General features: G+C 53.9%; 7 protein-coding genes across 7 annotated transcripts; 3 read left to right on the top strand and 4 right to left on the bottom strand.

The window, feature by feature from the left end:
- Window positions 1-506: 506 nt before the first annotated feature.
- CGGC5_v009927 (Cytochrome P450 monooxygenase lolP1) lies at window positions 507-2,314 on the bottom strand (the record flags this gene model as incomplete). The annotated part of the gene is made up of 7 exons (XM_032019353.2): window positions 507-632; window positions 690-1,062; window positions 1,100-1,174; window positions 1,236-1,361; window positions 1,414-1,772; window positions 1,829-2,025; window positions 2,083-2,314. The coding sequence occupies 7 exons, from the start codon at window positions 2,312-2,314 to the stop codon at window positions 507-509; spliced, it is 1,488 nt and encodes a 495-aa protein (XP_031883713.2).
- A 1,946-nt stretch (window positions 2,315-4,260) lies between these two features.
- Window positions 4,261-6,793, top strand: CGGC5_v009926 (uncharacterized protein; the record flags this gene model as incomplete). Its single annotated transcript, XM_032019354.1, has 2 exons — window positions 4,261-5,093; window positions 5,152-6,793. 2 exons carry the CDS (start codon window positions 4,261-4,263, stop codon window positions 6,791-6,793), a joined length of 2,475 nt encoding a protein of 824 aa, XP_031883712.1.
- Window positions 6,794-6,865: 72 nt separating this feature from the next.
- CGGC5_v009925 (putative oxidoreductase bli-4) lies at window positions 6,866-7,999 on the bottom strand (the record flags this gene model as incomplete). Its single annotated transcript, XM_032019355.1, has 3 exons — window positions 6,866-7,142; window positions 7,190-7,938; window positions 7,985-7,999. 3 exons carry the CDS (start codon window positions 7,997-7,999, stop codon window positions 6,866-6,868), a joined length of 1,041 nt encoding a protein of 346 aa, XP_031883715.1.
- Window positions 8,000-8,596: 597 nt separating this feature from the next.
- Window positions 8,597-9,890, bottom strand: CGGC5_v009924 (Sterol uptake control protein 2; the record flags this gene model as incomplete). Its single annotated transcript, XM_032019356.1, has 2 exons — window positions 8,597-9,709; window positions 9,777-9,890. The coding sequence occupies 2 exons, from the start codon at window positions 9,888-9,890 to the stop codon at window positions 8,597-8,599; spliced, it is 1,227 nt and encodes a 408-aa protein (XP_031883714.1).
- Window positions 9,891-10,374: 484 nt separating this feature from the next.
- RTM1-6 (Protein RTM1) lies at window positions 10,375-11,314 on the bottom strand (the record flags this gene model as incomplete). The annotated part of the gene is made up of 3 exons (XM_032019358.1): window positions 10,375-10,787; window positions 10,850-11,101; window positions 11,155-11,314. The coding sequence occupies 3 exons, from the start codon at window positions 11,312-11,314 to the stop codon at window positions 10,375-10,377; spliced, it is 825 nt and encodes a 274-aa protein (XP_031883552.1).
- Window positions 11,315-12,131: 817 nt separating this feature from the next.
- On the top strand, window positions 12,132-14,030 carry patB-4 (Carboxylesterase patB; the record flags this gene model as incomplete). The annotated part of the gene is made up of 4 exons (XM_032019359.1): window positions 12,132-12,251; window positions 12,318-12,724; window positions 12,784-13,064; window positions 13,129-14,030. 4 exons carry the CDS (start codon window positions 12,132-12,134, stop codon window positions 14,028-14,030), a joined length of 1,710 nt encoding a protein of 569 aa, XP_031883553.1.
- A 2,738-nt stretch (window positions 14,031-16,768) lies between these two features.
- Window positions 16,769-19,406, top strand: CGGC5_v009921 (uncharacterized protein; the record flags this gene model as incomplete). Its single annotated transcript, XM_032019361.1, has 2 exons — window positions 16,769-16,895; window positions 16,954-19,406. 2 exons carry the CDS (start codon window positions 16,769-16,771, stop codon window positions 19,404-19,406), a joined length of 2,580 nt encoding a protein of 859 aa, XP_031883555.1.
- Between the last annotated feature and the right edge of the window lie 1,635 nt (window positions 19,407-21,041).

Here is a 21,041-nt window from a genome sequence, read left to right as displayed (position 1 = left end):
AAGCCCGCACCGGCCCGGAACCACCCCGGAGCTCCGCACCGGCCACGCCGACCGAGTGGAACCCGAAACGCCGTGGCCCACACCAACATGAAAAATTTTCATCAGACGTGCCCTTCTTGAGCGGCTCCCGCGCCGTCCCATCCAACAATCAAGGCAGATGTTCCCATCTGCCCGGCTAGCTCAATCGGTAGAGCGTGAGACTCTTAATCTCAAGGTTGTGGGTTCGACCCCCACGTCGGGCTCAATTCCCGTCAGCGATTGACATCGTTATCTTTTGCTTTTTGACAGGCTGCTACGGTGGCACCTAGGACTCCTTTTTATCACATCTTCTCTGTTTGTTTTGCACTTTTCGTCGGCTTCCTCTCCCTGTTTGAGACATTAGGTATGACATTACAACTAGATTAGATCTGGCCGTGAGCCTTATGTCTCTGAGGCCTGAGATTCGTACGATGATCTTCTACTTTACATCCCTGCCTCTCACATTACGAACTCTTCGTCGTGATCAACTAAGCACCAATATCAGGTCGTCGAGTAACACGTAGCCAAAAGTCGGTCGTAACCCAAAACGCCGCATCGTAAAGGTTCAGCGGCTCTTGAGGCTTGACTACCGCAAAGTCGAACCTCCGAAGTAGCTGTGTGACCAAGTCAGCTCAGATATTCTCCCGAGACGACGGACGGAATCTCCTCACCTCGACAAAGATCTTGTTTAGCTCCATATATGCAATCGTCTTTCCAAGACACTGAAACCGTCCATAACCGAAGGCAAGCTCGACGACGTCGCTCATTTCCTTGAATCGTTCCTCATCGGCAGCGGCTTCGAGCCATCTTTCTGGGCGGAACACGTCTGCGTCAATACCAAAGGTCTCCTTAGACCTCATCAACTTCTGAACGTTGACGCCTAATTGCGTTCCTTCTGGGAGATAATAACCGCAGAGCTCAGCCCCGCCTTTGGCGACTTGCTTGTAGTTGAGACCCGTCGAAGGAGGGTACATGCGGATGCCTTCCTTTATCACAGCTTGAAGATAGGGCAAATCGCGGGCCTCGGTGTCGGTGATGGGCGAGCTAATCCGGCCCTGGGCAATTGCTGAGTCGATCTCACGGCGGAGTCCGTTTAGAGTTGCGGGGGTGTTGAGGAGGCAGAGCATGGTCATGCGGATAGATGTGGCAGTTGAGTCTGAACCGGCGATGCTCATGGCGTCAGCGAACTGTTCTGCTTGTGCAAGTGGTTGCCATACAACTCAAGAAAAATCTCCGCCAGGAGCTCTTTGTAAGTGACCCCATTACGCAGGTGATGTCGGACCATGGTCCCTTTTGAGTCTTCCTCAGACTCAATCTTCTTGTCAGCCAATCGCTGAGCAACACTTCAGACTAGTTAGCCCAACTCTAACCCAAATTCAAGGGGAGCCCTCATACTGCATCAGCTTGCCAAAGCCATACTCGTCACTCGAGAAGGGCAGCAGCTTGCTAAATGGCCAACGCTGCATCATGATGCCCACATGCGGAATATTCAGCATGAGTGCAAGTGCCGGGAAGACCTGGTCGTTCGTCGAAACATAACCCCAGAGATCCTCATCGTTTGCTAGGAAGCCCAGGGCCTCGCCGAATGCGAGCTGGCCGATGACGTCCAGCGCAAAGTACTGGGACTTGTGGGAGAATTCTATCGGCCGGTAGTCGGTGGCTGTAGAGACGTATTTGGATTCGACGAGGTCAACGAATTGGGCGACCATCTTGTCTACCCCGGGCTCGAAACCGCCGTTGTCTCGACCAGCATACTGCAAGAATAATTAGAATACTGTCCCGCTGAGCTTGGAGATGAGGCTAGACGAACGCCTTCACTCAGCTTTGCCCTCAACTCTTTCCGTTGCTCATCATCTCTCATTGAGAAGAGACTGTGCTGGTCTGGGACGACCTTGGCCAGCTCATACCATGGACCCTTTGTGAAGTCTGAGCGAACAGCTGAGATTTTGCGATAGGTGTCTGCATCCCCGAAAAGGACCTCGTTGGGACCAACGCGGACCAAAGGGCCTACGCAAACATGTTGTCAACAGGGCTTCCCACAAACGGCCATGATCTAAGTCGTACCATACTTGTCACCCAGCTCCTTCGACATGAAGCTCAACTTCCCTCCCCGAGTCATGAGCTGCATCGGCAAAATCGAAATCGCGTTGAGCGTCGGGCCTGGAATGTGCCTCAGGCGGTACCATGTTCTGAAATACCACACCGCCAGCAGGACGAGCGCACCCGCAACAGCTATCGCTGACGGCGCCATCGAACTGAAGCCCTCAAAGGCTCCAAAGACATCGTGACCCGGCATTTTGGGCCCGGCCGAGGATGGAAGCACGTCACTTCCTGCACGATGATTAATGGGATGTCAAACAAAACGTTAAATCGAAGAGAGAGAAGGGGACCCTAAGGATGGGGAGAACGCCCTAGCTAAAAAGCTTCGGCAAATTTAGCAGCCTGTCTCTAACGCGACATCACCACTGTGCGGGGTTGACCCCCATTCCGGCGGGAGACCCGTGTGTCGCTACCGGCCGGGTCTGCCATGTTTGCTGGAGTGCGCTAGACACGGTTCACACGGTCATTGAGTCGATGGTGATTGGCAGATAACGGCTTCTGGGCGACGGCAGTTGGACTTGGGAAAAAAGACTGTCGAATGGAGGGGCCGTGTTGGTAGAGCCCTGCAGGTTTTCGTGGAACCGGGACTGTAGACTGGGTGATTGTTACAGGGATTTGTGTGTCTTCAGCAGCTGTACAGCTTGTGTTGGTGATTGAGCAAACAAAATGACGTATGATTGGCAAACATTTTCAATGGCGGATGATCATCGAAAGCGCTCTCGAGAGATTCTTTGTTCGGATGTCGATCCCTTGGAGCTGTGATGGTTTCTGTGACATGCTAGGTGGATAGCGACTCAACCTGAAGAGGTGGAAGCAATCCTTACATTAGTTTATCTTTGTTATCAATTGAAGCAAGCTGAGACATTTTGAAGGTCTCTTCTCTTATGAAGCAAGGGACCACAGCAGAAAGCTAAGTTCAACAAGGGACCATCCTAATAGCCTTTCAAGTTGCCGGGGTAGCGTGGCACGGCGCATGCTCGGAGGCCGCTCCGTAACCGCGGGACGTCCCAACGGCGGCACGGAGCAATCTGTATGTGCCCTCTCCCGTTATCCCGTTCGGCTGAACGTGCCGCGCAGTCAGCCGACCAATCTCACCTGCATCGATATTCCTGCTTGTACAGCCTGAAGCGAGGAATCCTTCGTCCAACATCTCTCCATGAACGCCACGCGATTGGCTCCAGCTGGACGATTCAGCTAGGCGAAGCTTCCCCGAAAACAGACCTCCAGCCACGTCTTAGCGCGTCCACGCTGTCAGCGAAAATGGACGAAATGCTGGGCCCCTCTCTCACCCTCTCAGTCTCCGCCTGTGAACCAAAGGAGCGGGAAAAATAGGGGCTGGACCTGGAGACCAGGGGTCGCGTTAAGTTTTTATTTTGCCTTAATTATTTATTTGACGGGGAGGGAGCTCTCATCCCTGTTGTACATAATGATCCACAGGTCCCTGAAAAAAAAAGAACATCGTGACTCTGCCAATCTTTTATCTCTTCTGTGTAGCAACCATTTGGGCATGTCTCCGTCATCCAAGCGCCGATCACCGTTCCACGGACCGGAGCACACGGCGTTCAGCTGCTCTCCCAGACTTTGAACCGGCCGCAGCAAAGCTTGTTCGAGCCAAGAACACGGTTGGAGCCCGAGTCAAATACACTCAAAGAAGTGAGGCACTTCCCATCCCGCCGCACCGAACCGCGTCTGCGCCGAATCCGGGGCCGCAGGTTGGCATTTTACGTTGATTCAGCCCCCCCAGCACAACCAAGAACCAAAATATACCACAACACCGCCACGATTTGCAGGACTGAGTCTAGGCCCTCAGATTGAACCAGGCCCCGAATCCCAGCCGCGTGGACAGCTGTGGGAACTGTGGCATTCTCTCGTTGCCTGGTAGCACATGCAAGGGCGTGTCTTACCTTGAAAAGGGAAAAATTCCAGCAGATCAGCTCCATCTCGCATCCTGCCCGCCCACCCCCTCCAAATCCAAACAAGACGTTGCCGCTCGGCACATCCTACCCAGCGCCAGCAGAAGCTGCACCAGCGAAGCTAGCGCGATCCTCCGTCTCATTTTGATCTCCAGCTTGTGAGAGCGAGGCGGGTGTGGCCCTTGGCAGCCCCTCCTCCTCTGCCTCTGGGCAGCTTTTTCTTCCTTCAATGTCATCACAGGAGACTACGGAGATGGGATGGCAACAGCAACAAAGACACTCCGCGTCCATCCCACAAAGACCCGTCCCAGCGACGAAGGACTCCGACTCTGAGACCAACATTCATGACACGACGAACGCAGCGACGGGAGGCCCGATGGACACGCATGGCATCGACCTGAGCTCGCTAAGCGGATCGGCGCACTACGACGCCGATCCACTGATCCGAGGCCAAGAAACTCACGACGACCTCGCACACCATCACGACCAACGCCAAGATGCGAGTGCGGCGCTGCTCCACAACGCCCAGGAGCCTGGGTATGATGGCTATGGGTTCTCAGGGGCACAACAACAACAGCAACAGCAACAGTACCAACAGCAACAGCATGCATACCACCAGCAGCAAATGCCTCCGCAGCCGCCTCCATACGTCGCAGCGAATCATCTAGGACCGCCGAATGAGCCCGTGAGATCTTTTCGCATGCGGAAGCCGACTTGCGGCTTTTGGCACTCATCATGGAACATGTACCTCTGGCTTGTAGTTGGCATCTGCTTCGCAGTCGGGCACCACGCGTTCTATGCGTCTCTTGACGGCCACCCAGCGGATGACCAGGTGCGGATGCTTCGGTACGGGACGATCCTTGCATTCATGGCCAAAGCAAGTTTGGGCGCCGCCGTGATATCGGCGTTTCAACAGCGCATCTGGGCAACGGTGAGATCGAGAATACTGAGCATCGCCGCGCTGGATTCAATGTTCGCGGCCACTGAGAACCTCATCGCGTTCTTGAATTGGGAATTTCTCAAGGGCGCCAAGGCTACGGCTGCCCTTGCGCTGTTTGTCTGGTAAGATTCATCTCCAACGGCTCCATTTTCATGTCATGGGTGGCTAATGATTTTAAAGGCTGTCTCCGTTGGTCGTCATTCTAACGGCCAACACGCTTCTTGTGCAACCCGAAGTCACGATCCAGAATGCCACGTGCCCTGGCGTCCGCAGCTTGAACTTCGCCATGGAAGAGACTGCTGACTGGCGCAAGCCCGTCCGCATCGACGGACTCTACGAGATGCCGCTGTCATTCTGGAACACAACTAAGCCGTCTGATGAGGATCCTCCGGGATGGTTCGACTACTACACCGGGCCTAGCCCCAACTTTCAACAGACAGCGACCCTTGGCGCTTACTTCCAGGAAGTTGTATCGCGGAAGAACGCCTCTGTTGAAGTCTGCAGTAAGGGTTGGAACTGCACCTTTGAAATCCAGTTCATCGCTCCCGGGTACAAGTGCACACAGCTGGCCAGCGGCGTTGGCTCGAAACCTACGAATCTCACCCAACAGTCGGGCCAAGCGACGTCGCCATTCGGCACCGATATCCTCCTTCCTAACGGAACCTTCGCCTATTATGCATTCACGAGTGGCGGAGAGTACTCGACGACACAGATGAAAGACGTCGACATTGGCGGTATCCCGAAGATGGACCCGCCATACCCGGAGCACATGGGAGCCTTCCGGACAGAGCCGATCATCTGGATCGGCCACGTCGTAAAGGGAAACACATCTTCGGGCGGAACCGACGTCGACTTCACTCCCAAGATCTTTGCATGTGAGCACTATGAGACCGACTACACAGCCGTCTTCAACTACACAGACGCAACACAGTCAGCCTACATGAAGAAGAGCAAGTTTCTCCGCCCCATCATCAATACAACATACATCCCCCACGTCGACGCAGACGACGGCACGGCGGACAACGTCACCGCCACCCCTACATCAAACTACATCCTTCCGACTGACGTCGCGAACTACCGCCGCACAGCAGCATACCACTCCCTCGGCTTCATGCTCCGCAAGTTCCTCAACGGCACCGTCCAGACTGACAAAGCGCTCGTCAACCCCGTAACCAACACCGACGCGATTCAGACGAAGCTCCTCGACCCGCGGAACAACTACTTCCCCCACGAGAACCTCATGGAGATGGTGCAAGGTTTCTACGAGGACCTCATCCTCTCCATCTTCTCCATGCCCCAGTTCGTGCCGGTCGTCTGGGCGGCTCAGCCCAGCGAGATGACGGGCCAGCTCCTCGAAGGCGGCGGTCCCGGCAATAGGTCATCATACATGTACGGCTGCCAGCGCTCGCGGATGGCGAACTTGTACAGCTACCACGCGCGCGACCTGTGGATCGTCTACGCGATTGCAATATTCCTCGCCATGTCGTGTGTGGCAGCGGGCGCGCTGGCGATTCGGGAGAACGGCGGGGTGCTGCGCAATACGCGCTTCTCGAGCATCGTCGCCGCCACGCGCGGACCTGCGTTGGAGAAGGTGAAGTGGGAAGGTCCCGATCGGGATCGCGGCGATGTACCGAAGGATGTGAAGGAATTGAAGATTGGGTACGGCGTTATGAATCAGAATGCCATGAGCCCCTCGGGCACAGATGGAAGATACCCCCAGCAGAGCAGTCCGGTCTGGTCGCCTAATGAGGTGAGGTGTGGGTTTGGATTGGAAGGAGATGTAAATCAGAATAAGAGGGAGGGGTCACTATTTCACAGGTAGCAAGCGACAGCATTTTGATAATACAAGGTTCATTTCTATAAGTCTTGTTGGATGTAAGAGCCACTGAAGGTCTTAGTGCAACACAAGGTCATCCATGGGGCAACCCTTGTCAACAGACTGACTTCTCGTCTTCTCTGTGATGATCTTGCGTGTCAACTCCATCAACTGATCCGCTAGTTTCTCATCCTGCGCCAGCTTGTTGCCTGCCTCGGGGATTGCAGGCGGACAAATGTACTGGCCAGATTCCTTGATTGCCGTAGCTGCGAATACAGCAGAGACGGCACCTTCCCACTGGCTCTTCTTAAACGGTTCCATGCCAACAGCCATCGCGTAGCCTCCCAAGGGATATCTGTCACAGTCAGATGCTGTACTCAAGGGCCGAAGGGAGATACTCACGGCTCAAAGATATCCTCCTTGCTCATCTTCGTGCTCACGAAACCAGGATGCGTCGCATTCATCAGCACATTCGGATGCCCGTTCTGCGTCACCTTCCTCGCAAAGTACCGCGCGTATAGAATGTTCGCAAGCTTGCTGCGTCCATACTGCCCATTCGGACCCAGGTCCTTGTTAAGCTCCTCCAAGCTCTCAAACTTGACATCGCTCGGCGCAGCCTGATGTGCGTTGCTTGCCTGGTTCACAATGCGAACCACGTTGCCCTTCTCCGCCGTCTCCTTAATCAGCGGCAGCAGGTGACTTGTCAATACCACATGGCCCATGTGGTTAAGAGCCATGTGCCTGTCCACACCGTAGTCCGTCAGCTCAAAGCTCATGATGCCGCGGCCAGCGTTGTTGACGAGGATGTCGAGGCGGTCGGCGTCGTTCTTGATCGCCTCCGCGACCTCCTTGACGCGCTTCCAGTCCGACATGTCGCACTGGAACCACTTGGTGCGGTTCGCCTTCTCGGTGCCGAGGTCCTTGGCGATGGCATCCTGGGCGCCCTCCACGACTTCCTTGGAAACGGAAAGGATGTAGAGCTTGGCGATGTTGTGCTTCAGGAGAGTGTGGGTGACGCCGTACCCAGTGCCCTCGCTGCCGCCCGTCACCACAGCAATCTTTGACGTGAGGTCGGGGCAGTCGTCCAGACTGAACTGGTGAGAACCGAGGCTGGCGGCGGTGCTGCCACCAAAATTCTCGGCGATGGTGTTCTGTAAATGTGTCAGGGCTGACGGGCAGATGCAGCGGTCTTGTTACCTTGATGGTCTCCATTACGGGAATGTTCACGGGACGAGTATAGTGTAATGATCTCGTAGTTGTTGCAATCTTGCTGGATTTTATTGATGCAGGTGCAGTGTGAAGCGGCGCAATTGAGGTTCTTGAAGGTAGTAAGTCTATTAACTTATTCCGCCTCAAGACGCTGATTGGAATTCGCGCCGAGCGCATTTGTAGACGGTTATGCTGAATGATTTCATCCCGACACGAAATAATTGGCTTGGTCCTCTGTTCAACGGCTTATATGGGAAGGCGTTGAGCCGCATGAATCATTATCGATGTCACTGTCTTACTTGGCTTGCCCAGAAACGGCGGTTCTGTCGATGACGCGTTCATGTCAAGTCCGTCCGTCGCGTCGCACAGCGTGATGCTACGACACAGTACCGTTTCCCCCGCGTACTAAGCCCTATGGCGACGAAGCACCAGGGCGCAAAACATGGCGTTTTTGTTCCGCTAGTGGCATCCGATGGTGACTTTCGACGTGTCGTCAGACGTACGTCGGTCATTGAATGATCTTCTGCCCGGGGCAGAACCTCCGCAGTTTCGTCCGTGAAACCCGGTATATCGGAGGGCACTGGTGCAGATGAGGGCCTACTACGGTGGTGGAAACCATCCTATCCTTTCCATCGGCCATCGAATCCAGAGTCGCGTCGCCGGTACCAGAGTGTGGTAGATACCGGCTATCAAATGGTCGGGCCAGCCCTTGATCATCCAGACGCCATCAATTTGCTTGATCAATACCGCGAAATATGCAAAGAATACCAGTGCCAGATTCTGCCGCGCTTGCAGTCGGCCAACGAAATCTTCCGAGACATGGTAAAGCCAGGCAAAAACCACCTGCGAGTTTGCTCCTCTGACCGTATCGCTGTCCCCAAATACGGCTGCGAACCCGGCGCGAAGGCGGTATAGAGCATCTTGGTACACTGCCCTCTCTTCTTCGCCAGACACCTCATTCATCATGATCTGACGGAGATTTCTCAATGCCGTTCCCCAGGACGTCACGGGCTCATCCCGAGGCAGCGTTTCGAGGTTCAGCTTGGCGATGCCGTACATGAAAGCCAGCGGTCTGGCGGGCTCCGTCATGCCAAAGAGGACAGATGCCTCAGCAACCGTTCTCAACCCGCGGAAGAAGATGGGCCATTCCATCCCAGAGTCGTCGGTGAAGAGCAGGAAGTTTCCCGGCTGAGGACCCAGGGCGAACGTCTGGAGGCATGAGAGCATGGCGAAGATGAACAGCGGATCGCAGGATTCTGCGTCTATCGCAGCAAGTCTCGGGGTTGCAAGTCGGACCGCGGCTTGCCAATGGGCTGTGGCCTTGGTCTTGTACCAGCCCGAGGCCTCGCTGCTGGTTTGTCTGAGATGGTTCATGTGCAAGCCACCGATGGCAAGGATCGCTCGCAGGAGAAAGGGGTGAGAGAAAGACATCTGGGCCACTGTGATACTCCAAAATTGCTGCACATGTGGAGTTGGGCCGAAGGTCGTGGACGTGATGGAGCAGAAATGGTGGAACAGTTGAAGGTCCTGAACGACTAGAGTGAAAGCAGATTCATCGAACTCCTCCGTAGCCTGATTGCCAGGCAGAGGCTCAAAGACAGTAGTAGCTTGAGCTGCGTGCTCTGGCGTTGACGCGGGCGACGGAGTGGTGTTCAGGCTGCACCACAGCGACCTCTTGACGCAGTTGGTGCAGCTCGGTTTTCTTTCATCGCACTATGATTGAATTAAGTCTCGAGTTCTCGCCGCGTTTCGTCAGGAAGAGGTATTACCTCCAACTCACCTTGATTCTGCGTCGCTTGCAAAAACTACAGCCGCCACGCGATTTCTGGTGAGACCGCCGGATGCCTTTGCTCCCCATGAACGCGCCATTGTCGTTACTTTCCGTCCGGGTCATTCTATTAGTCTGAAGATGTTTCGCTCAGGTCGGCTGCAAAGGTCTAGAGGAAGCAGAAGCACGACTGCTTAGGAGTCGCGGCATTGCCATCGCAGCATGTTGCTGTTGTTAGAGCCATGTAGGGGGCAGACCGAATTCTTGTAGGCTCTCAGGGCACTATTCGCAGTGACAGACTTGCCTCGCCAAGGCACTAAATGTTTGCGAGTTGGGCAAAGAACCCGTGTTTGTGGGGATCGACAAGGATGTAATAGTGGCTGAGCCGCCCACTGAGAGCTGCAGCCAGCTGAACTTCGCCCGATGCCGACAGGAGTTCTGTACGAGAATTGAATGTTGTTGGCGATATATTTGTGAAACGAGAAACGACAGAAAATCTATTAGCTATGGAAATCGAAATGATATCGCGACATCCAGTTCCGAGGCATATCATGAATCAGAGCCAATGCCGCCAGACACCATTGTTGTTTGGTATTGACAAACGGCTCGTTCAACTGGCAGTGCTCGTCAACGGATAGCCAAACGGCGCGGTTTTCTTCATCTTGTAAGGATGGTACCCGTTGAACCAAAGTAACGCCAATAAAATCGGGGTAGCATCGAAGAGATACGGCAGATATTCATTCTTAATCAGGGAAGAGTCCTGGCCGCTAGAGTGCTCAGCGATGCGAAAGATGTTGCGAATAGTGACTAGTACCATGACGCCGTAGAGCGTCATCAGCCAGTGGATCTCTTGCGAGACACCTGCGGCAGTGAAGGCCTTACAAATGCGCCGGTGGAAGACTCCGGCAACGATAGTGAAGAGCACACCAAAGGCCACTTGTACTACCAAACCGGCGAGGACAATTTGTTGGCCTGCTTTCTTTGACGACTCCGTCGCGGTTGGCTTTGAGACCATGCTTCCCCCTGTACCGATTAGACAGAGTCAGTATCATGCGATGCATCTCCTCGCCGGAAGTTTAACTAACCGTATGATTGTATCACGAAAGATGCCACATCGCCAGCCACGAAGATGCGGGTTATCCAGCGCGGGGAGAGAATAGAATACGAGTCGCCCTCGGCAAGCCGAATGATTTTCTCAAGCAGCATATAGACTGAGGCTGCGATGACGGCTGGTGCAACGAGAACAAGGATCGAGTGAATAATGAAAGGAGGCAGACTCCAGCAGCCAAAGTCTTCGCTCGCGGAGAGACATCGCATGATGTAGCCTACTGTCTCAACTAAGTGGCTACAGTCAGTATCATCTAAAACATGCTCATAACAACAGACTTACAAAAGGCTCCAACGACCAGCGGTATCATGCACCATGTCTTGAAGTATACTGCCTGGCCAAGGTGAAGAACGGCAGACAAGCCAAAGGCGGAAGTGAAGAAGGCAGCAGCAGCCATTGACGGCGCGTATGCAAAAAGAGATTGGTATCTGCAGTCTGACATGGTCGGAATTATGAATTTAGCTGCTCTTGCTGTGGTCGATTCGACCTACGTCTAGTGCGAGGCTGAAAAGCGAGAGGATGAGATATTTTAGGTACTTATCATTGTTTATCATTGCCTTCCGAGCTACGCATTGTAGTCAATACGCATTTCATATTCAAATACGCCTTTAGCTGTGGAAACATGTGCCGCCGGTACGTGAAAGGATACGAGTTTCTATTTTGTAGACTCTGCCAAGTCGGCCCCATAACCTATCTACAGACCGATTGATCTTTGGTACTCCTTGATTTATGGCACTACATGCAGCCTAGACAAAGACCCTGAATGTCATTAGGACGACAAGCTTAAATTGGCCCAGCATAGGAAGCTGGCGGCAACGGCCAACAGTGGCTCCAGGCTCCACTGGATTGTTGCCTTTAATGGAAATCATCCCGTTTTTCGCTGTCAGAATTAAGAAGCAAGGGTAAGGGCTCTTTACCTTTCTGAATACGCTCTTGAATACGCTCCCCGCAATCCTGATGAGGAAGTCGGCCGTCGAATACGCTCTGAATACGCCCTGTGGGGCGACCGCCAAGTACCGCAATTTATCGAGCTGCGGGTTGTGACATTGCAGCAGTAACCTCATGACTTGGCAGTTCATGGTGTCATATCCTTCCGAGGTACGTTCGCCTGGGTAGCTCTTCGTTCTATCGAAGATTCCTGGCTCTGAATCCAACGCATATAAGACTTTGAGTTACCAAGACTTGTTTGCGACCTACTCTGGATAGCTTATGATTGAATCGGCCATTGTCCTGCAGCCAACCAATATTTCTTTGCGATCATGTTCTTTTTGCCGCTCGTTTGCAGCTTTCTTGCTGCTCTGCCTACGCCCTCTCATGCGTCCAGTCGCCTGGCAACTGTTGACCTCGGTTATGAAGTCCACCAGGCTATCTCTTGCAACGTATGGCTTGCAACACCCCTCACACAATTATTGTCTACCCGCAGAACTCTGCTAAGACTGGCATAGGAGACAACTGGCATCCTGAACTTCACCAATATCCGCTACGCTCAGGCTCCTACAGGTTCTCTCCGCTTTCGCGCACCGCAGCCTCCGACTGGACGCGATCCCGAAATCCAAACCGGCGAGCAAGGACGTATTTGTCCACAGGCGATGCCCGAGTGGTTTGCTATTACTCAACAATTCGTTTCAGCATACGCTGCAGGCAACCAGGCAACTTTCAACTACACCAATGCCGAAGAAATAGCGCGTACTGCCCGGGAGCAGAGGGAATGGCCCGCTCCGTGGGCTAACCCAAACAACCACACGACTGAGGATTGCCTCTTCCTGGATGTTGTTGTTCCCAAGAAAGTGTTCGAGAGTGCCAAGAATGGTACGTCTGCGACTGGATACAAAGGGGTGCCTGTTCTAGTATGGTGAGTATGTGTAAAGGATTGAAAGTTATCTGAGCAACGTATCTAATGAAAGCTTTCAGGATTCACGGAGGCGCATACGCTGTTGGGAACAAGATCTACGACAACAGTGCCGACCCGACCGGCCTCATTCGAGCTAGCCAGGCCGACGGAAGTCCCGGCATTATCTACGTGAGCATCAACTACCGACTAGGAGCACTTGGATGGCTTGCTGGGCCATCATTGCAAGCTTCTGGTGGAGTATCAAACGCTGGTCTCCAGGACCAGAGGCTCGCCCTGGAATGGGTCCAAGAACACATCCACTTGTTTGGAGGGGACCCTGAGCAGGTGACCATTATGGGGGGTTGGTGACTTCATCGAATACGACTGCTGGGAGAATCCGTTCGAATGCTGACCGTGAGCCACAGGATCTGCGGGAGGAGGAAGCATCGTGCATCATATCACGGCATATGGAGGGTTGAAAACTGCCCCTTTTGCGAGGGCAATTCCCCTGTCGGCCGGTTGGATCCCTGTCACCTCTCAGTATGAGCAAGAGAACTCTACGAACAGTTTCCTGCAGTTTCTCAACGTCACTACTGTTGAGGAGGCACAGAATTCATCAACCGAGGAAGTCATCTTCGCCAACGCTAAGGCAGTCGGTTCATCCAAATGGATTTCAACAACCTATGGTCCCGTCATTGACGGAGGTCTCGTGCCGGCATTGCCCGGAATTTCTCTGCTCAAGGGCGAGTTTGATCACAACGTCTCAGTTATGACGGGCCACGCCGCCAACGAGGGCGCGAACTTCTCCCCACCCTCCGTCGAAACCGACGACCAAATGGCCGCGATGATCCGCGATGCATGGCCCACGACAGAGGAGCCTGTCGTCAGCTACATTGTCGACGAACTCTACCCGGAACCGGGTGTCAATCGCACCGTGCTCTATGTTGCCGAGCTGGGTTTCGCATGCAACGCCAACTACCTGGCTCGGGCATTCGGGAACAACACCTACAACTACGAGTTCCGAGTGCACCCAGGTGTTCACGGTTCTGATTTCCCTTACGCTTTCTACAATGGCCCAGATGAGGTGGAAGGAGGTATTTATGTTGGCAGTCTTGGGCCTGTCATTGTGGATATCGCTCGTACGCTGCAGAGCTACATTGTCAACTTCGTTAAGTCCGGTAACCCCAACGGGCTTGGCCTGCCTGAGTTCCCAGTCTCGGGCGCTAACGCAGACATGCTGGCATTCAACAACAGCGGCGTGAGTGTTGTTAGTGACACGACAGCTAACGAAAGGTGTTTGTGGCTTCAGAAGGCACTCTACGCTTAAATGTCAACACAACTGTAAACACACCTCGACATTCACTTGGATCGTCTACGGGTCCCTGTGTCTTGGCTTCAAGCTCTTGTTTCATTTGCTTCGCCCCAAATCTTCCCTTTCATTCTTTTCCATAGCCATGTTCACCATAGGATCAACGGAACCTTCAACCATTATCATCAATATAGCCATACAAAGCAATCATTTTCGTCCCAATTGTGACGTTTCACAGAGTTTGCGGAAATCTTCTATGTTTAATCATAATATACTGCTTTGCTATTCGGACGAATGATGGCGAAAATGGCGACGAGAACGTATCCCAGCATGGGGAGTACCCCCTGTGAAATGAAAGTACCTCAGCAACGCATTTGTGGCGCATTCAATACAATTCTTGAGTGTTTCATAATGTGGTACTTCGTTAGAAGACTGTCTCTTTTTAGTGCTTACTTGAATCTGCAAGAAATATTCTTTTGTCTTGATGATCACGAGGCCATTCAGGTAGAGGGTGTAATGTAACAACCTTTCGAGGATCATATTATACGCTATTGGGCATAAGATCTACGACAATATTAACCTTATGATGCGTCGCCCCAGCGTATGGAACGTAGCATGGGATGTAGTTTCACCTGTGGTGGCCGACTCTTGATATTCTTGTCAAACTTGAAAACTTGAGATGAAAGGAGAGCGCCACCTGGTGACTTATGCCTGCAACCACTTGCCTTCCACAGAAGGCTAGATGCGACGATAATGACAGAAAGTGCACCGATGTGGAAATGGAGATGGCGTTGTGTGAAGAACGAGTGTGCTTTCTCAACGCCTGAGACATTGAAGTTTCAACGCGCTCTTCTTCGCCTATAAGATATGGCGAGTAATGTAGAGGCTTGGCTTCGGTGATTCTATTCGCTGTGCTCGCCGCCACCCAACGCCTCCAGGCTTCACTCTCCCTCCCGTACTCTTCCACGATACCCTCACTGCCTGTCCGATGTGTGGCTTGGCACTGTGAGCATAGAGGGCGTTCCCTTACTCTCATGTCTCAGGCGCCAAGGGGATGGGCTCAGCCAAAAAGCCTAACATTCGGAGTTGATCAGGAACAAGCCTAGGGGGAAGACAAATGTCTAAAAATGGCGTAACGTCTCAGCCTTCGATGTGTAAGACTGTTCATGAGACCTCACTCTCTACAACTGGTTCAGTTGCTGCTGGAGTTTGTTCTGAATCTGCCACATTTCCACACTAGGGGCTGGATCTCAAAATGACGATCCTGCATACCAAGAGCAATATGTCGGAATTCGCATGCATCTGCTTATCTGAACAATTGTTTGCCTGTTCCATGCGTATTTGCGAGTATCTGGCGTGCCAAGAGTTGAATTCCATGGAAGAGAGAAGAGAATGCCAAGGGCGAAATAGGACCATCTTTGTAGACCAAGACTCTTCAGCGGTCTCAACGTTGGACGCTGAACGTGACGGCGACTGTCGGGAGTAGATGTATAGATAATTGATGGACGTAAACCCAATTACCTTCTAGTGTTTGTTCACACACGACAGACAGCTTTTCAGAGACGACACTCTTTTCAACTTGCTTGCTCGCGCAGAGCCTGCTCCCACACTCTTTTGCCCACGCTCTTTTACATCGCCAAGATAAAGTTGGCTTCAAGCCCTATCGGCCTCACGTTGTTGGCGATATCAACGATCTGCGTCCAAACCGTCTGGGCTCAATGCTTTGGTAGCGACACTTTGTGTGCTGTTCGAAATGCGGCCCTGCCTTACTGCGTCAATAACAATTGCGTTGCATGCCGCACCAGCCAGAACTGTCGAGTTCCAGGTGACACTGTAGGCACCCAAAACCAAGTATGCGACCAGAACGCTTGTCGTGCGTGCACCGCCAACACCGAATGCTCCACCGATGGATCTAAAGTCTGTTCCCTGGCTGGAATCTGCGCGCCGCCTTGTACCAGTGACACCCAATGTGCCGGCGGTGCCAACGGACAACCGGTACAGGGTGGCGGCTCGATCTGCCGCGAGGGACGCTGTTCTCCTTGCACCTCGAACTCCGACTGCAACACCTCAACTGCCGGCCCCACCTGCGACACTGCTTCCGGCCGATGTGGTCTTTGCAATACAATCACCGGCAACGCCGGCTGTACTGGCTCACCTGGCCTTCCGGTCTGCAACCAAAACACCGGCCAGTGCGGTCCTTGTACTGCGGCCGCAGATTGTGCCGGCTCGTCAAACGGTCCAAATTGCAACGCTGGCACCGGTGCTTGTTTCCGTTGCACGAGTGGCACCGATTGTGCTAATTCACCTACCGGTCCGGTCTGCAACGCAGCCGATGGCACTTGTCAGCCTTGCAACAGCAACGATGCTTGTGTCAACTCACCAAACGGTCCGAACTGTGTCGCTCGCACCGGTCTTTGCGGCCAATGTACCAGCAATGCTGACTGCACCGGTAACCAGTCGGGCACTACATGTTCAGCTGGCGTGTGTGGCTTCTCTTGCACCAGCAACCAAGACTGTGTTGCTCTTAATAATGTTGGCGGTCCGGCCTGCGATGCTGGCAATGGCCTTTGTCGGGCTTGTACCCAGGACTCTGAATGCGTTGGTAACCCTACCGGCACAAACTGCGGTAAAGCCGGTAATGCGGGCGCATTTGCCGTTGGTCAGTGTTATCAAGACTGTGCTCAGGAAGGCACTGGACAATGTAACACCAACCCAAAGGGACCTTACTGCGCCAAGAACGCTGCTGGTGCTTTTGAATGCGGTCCAGCTCCCGCCGGTCCAGCTCCCCCGACAACGACATCGACAACTGGAACCACAACTGCAGCCTCCACCAGCACATCAACCGCCGTATCAACGAGTCAAGCAGCTTCAGGTTCTTCCACGGTATCCACGAACCCGGCTGCTGCCTCGTCCTCATCCTCTCAATCATCAACAATTCCAGCAGCCTCCACAAGCCCTGCAGCCGGTACTTCGGGTAGCACTTCAATAGGCCAAGCTATTGGCAGCAGCTCTTCGACTACCGTGCTCCCTTCGAATGGTGGCATTGCATCCACATCAGCTCCAGTTGCATCTAGCTCAGTCGGCTCTTCGGCGCTGGCCAACTCGATTCCTCCCGGTTCTTCTGCCCCAGCCAACTCAGTTTCTCCCGGTTCTTCATCTTCGGCCAACCCGATTCCTCCTGGTTCTTCTTCCCCAGCTAACTCAGTATCTCCGGGTTCTTCATCTGCAGTCAATCCAGTCCCTTCTGGTTCTGCAGCTTCAGCCAACCCAGTCCCTCCCGGCTCCTCGTCTGCAGTCAACCCAGCCCCTTCTGGTTCTGCATCTTCAGCCAACCCAGTCCCTCCCGGCGCCTCATCTGCAGTCAACCCAGTCCCATCTGGTTCTGCATCTTCAGCCAATCCAGTCCCTTCCGGTTCTTCAAACAACCCAGGTCCTACTGGGTCTTCGTCCTTGGGCAACTCAGCCGTTCCCAGTGGCTCTTCAACCCCGGCGGGCTCTACTCCGACTGACACGTCCGAGTTCACTTTCACGCCCGGCGAACCCACCGACACTTCCACTGACGCTTCCACCGCCACGTCCGACCCAGTCCTTCCCAGTGACTCTGCAACCTTGACTGAATCTAGCTCGACCGGCACGTCCGAGTTCACGTTCACATCCGCGTCCGGCGAATCCACTGCCACTGCCACTTCCACCGCCACACCCAATCCCCCTCTTATCACTGTCGAAGGCAACATCTTGAGCAATCTCGGCTGCTTCGGATCTCCGTCTGGCCACCCGGGCTTCAACCTGACGCTGACCTCCGCGCTCATGACCCTTGAGCTCTGCGCTGCTGCTTGCCCCACCACCATACAGTACGCTGGTGTCGTAGGAACCGACTGCTACTGCGGAAACGTCGTCGACAGCACTAACGAGGTCAACGTTGCCGAGGCCCATTGCGACACTCCCTGCCCTGGCAACCCTGACCAGCGCTGCGGTCATGCCGTTACTCCCTCCGGGTCTCGCCTCAAGCGCCAGCTTCTATCAGTTGAGATCCGCTTGACCATCTTCGCCCGTGTTGTTGGCGGCATCTCCAGCACTAGCTCTGGCGCCTCTGGTACTGCTACCATCTCCGGCTCCATCTCCGGCTCTAGCACCGCTGGTGTGAATGCAAGCACCGTTACCGCCACCTTCACAACCACCGCCGTCACTACGGTCGGAACCGCTGTCGTCAGCGGTGTCCAGACAATCACAACCACATACTGCCCGTTGTGCCAGGACTGCATGGGTCCCTTTTGCTACAAGCCAAGCCCTTGTGTCAGTGGAATGTGTTTCGGCCAGCCCTGCATCAATGGTGACTGCTGGAAGAGGTTCGTCTCTTACGGCGGCTACTGTGGTTATGACTCCGGTTGCTCTGGTTCTCAATGCCAGCGTCGTCTTGTCTGCTACGATGGCGTCTGGTTTCCTGACGTATGTGACGGATACGACTGCGGACGCAAGATTGTCTGCACGAACGGCCAGTGCGAGTACGCTACTCCGGGAAGCAAGCATTATGATGAGGTAGTTGTCTGTTACGGAAACAACTGCGAGGTCCAGAAGTGCAGCGGAGACGCCTGCAATCAGAAGTACGTCTGCAAAGATGGCTCCTGCGGGTTCCAGTCTGGCTCTGCATCTGAGGCCGGTCAGAAGTATGTCTGGAATGGCAGCACCGGCAACTACACTCTCGACGAGGGTTGCAAGAGCAATTGCCCTCAGCCTCTGGCCCCCGTCCCTGTTGGTCCCTCTCCGGGGCCTGGTGGTGCTCCTTCTCAACCTACTGCCGGTGGTGCGGCTCAGCCTGGTCAATCTGGTGTTCCTCAACCCGGCCAGCCTGGTTCTCCCCAGCCTCCTGCTAGTGGGCTTCCTCAGCCTTCCACCGGCAATACTCCTACCGGAGGCGCCCCTGCCGGAGATGCCCCGGCTGGAGGTGTCCCGGCTGGAGGTGCCCCGGCCGGTGGTCCTAATGCTCAGCCTCCTGCAGGTGCCGGTGGTGCTTCCCAGCCTCAGTCTCCCCCTGGTGGTTCTCCTCCCGCTGGCAGTGCTCCCCAGCAGCCTTCTGGTGCTGGTGGCGCTTCTCAGCCCCAGTCTCCCTCTAGTGATGCTGCTCCTGCTGGCGGTGCTCCTCAATCGCCTTCTGGTGCCAGTGGTGCTTCCCAGCCTCAGTCTTGCGCTGGCGGTGCGCCCCCTGCCGGCGGTGCTCCTCAGTCTCCTCCATCCGGCGCCGGGGGTGCTTCTCAACCTCAGCCCCCCGCCGGCGGTGCCCCCGCAGGAGTTACGCCCGGTAGCCCTTCTGTGGTAACTACTGCTACGGCCGGAAAGCTTGTTGCTGGCTTTGGTGCCCTTGTTATGGGTGTGCTTGTTCATGCCATCATCTTTTAAGAGGGCTGTCTTTCCTTTTGCTTAGACACTCTCAGAGTTCTTTCCATGTCAAGGGCTGAATGCTGCTTAAAACTATAGAAGCTGTCGCGACGATTAAAATGTCAAGGCACCGATTCGATCGTGAGGCAGCTGAAAACTAATAGGGGCTGGCTAATTCGGATCTACTTCTTCTTTGTAAATATGCCCAGCCATTAATTGTGATACGAGTTCAATTCCTCCGACTGGAGACTCAGACATTGAATCACCCTGACATCCATGTAGACGATTTGTAGGGCGGTGAATCTTGGTTGTAGGCTCCTGTTTTGTTTATCAAATAATCTCTCTTCATCTTCGTCATCATTCATAGTCAATTTCACCATGAGACCAAAAGCTTCTTCAAGCAATTCTTTCAATTCAGCCCTCTGAATGCCATGTTTGTCGACCCAATCGCCGCTGGTCACAGCGTCTCGCGAAATCGTCAACGCTCTCGGCGGGGCCGAGTTTGATGTTGATGGGGACTCCGCGGAGATGTATGTGTTCACCGAGAGCGGTCCACAGGGCCATCAGGGTCTTCAGAGCCAACCTGGTCAGAGCGTTCAGGGGCTGCCGCCAACTAGTTCAAGTACAAATTATGAACTCGAAGCAGTAATTTCTTCTTAATAACATGTGTCTGGAAGTGTCTTTTTGTGAAAGAGATGAGGGTCTGTGTCTCAGGGAGCACTTCCATTTGTTGACAGGAGCGCGGCATCTTCGGATATTTGAGTCCACACTTGAGCAAGTGATGACTCTTTTTCTAAACAATGCTTCTTACTCCAAATCATTGGGTTTAGCTTCCGTCGTGCCGGCAGATGATGTATCAGGCACGCAACATCTTGCACCATCTCTAGTGGGTTGACAGAGGCTTACGGCAATGGCCTTCGGGTTTCGCAACAGCAGTCCAAAGTTGGCTCCAACTCGTTGATCAGCTTGGAATCGAGACAGACAGCTACAGACGCCAAGTCTTGTTCGGTCTGGTGTCACTTTTAATGCAGCCCAACGCGGGACACCACCTGCATCCGATGTGTAGCAACGCCTTCATCTCACGAATCGAGGACGGCGCTAGCCTTGGAAAACGGGGTAGCACGGCCTCCAACAGCACCAGGCCCAGACTTCAGGCGATCCGCCGACCCAAACCAAGTCCAAGCTCACGATGACGAGCGAGCGTCCTGTACTTGATCGCCAATTCTTGCCGGTTCAACAGAATTTACTGCTCAGGCGACACGAGGGTCGCAATCGCAACTTCAAAGTCAAAGACCAAGCAACCAGTTGCTCTGGGCCTATCTGCCTGCCCAACGCACAAGTAGGAAGTTTGCATGTTGTGTATTTCTCGGTTAGATGCCAACGGCGTCGGTGCAACGTGCACAGGGGTGCACCGTGTTCCATGTGGTGGTAAACGCCACGGTGCGCCTCAAAGCTTGTGGCCGGTAGCGTGACATTTCGATGTCCTCAAGGTTTACGCCCAGTTCAATTGACATCAGAATCAACTGATGTGAGCTTGATAGATCAACAATAATGGCAATGATATTCTGCCAAGTGAATATCAGACGTCTTCGTGGTGTTGAGGGCGTGCAGCTCGGAATTGGCGGGTCATTTTGGAGTCGACCGTCAATCGTACTC

The sequence above is a fragment of the Colletotrichum fructicola genome, assembly GCF_000319635.2.
Source record: "Colletotrichum fructicola Nara gc5 chromosome Unknown KSG_Nara_v1_contig05, whole genome shotgun sequence".
Lineage (NCBI taxonomy): Eukaryota > Fungi > Ascomycota > Sordariomycetes > Glomerellales > Glomerellaceae > Colletotrichum > Colletotrichum fructicola.
This window is presented reverse-complemented; position numbering and strand designations above follow the sequence as displayed.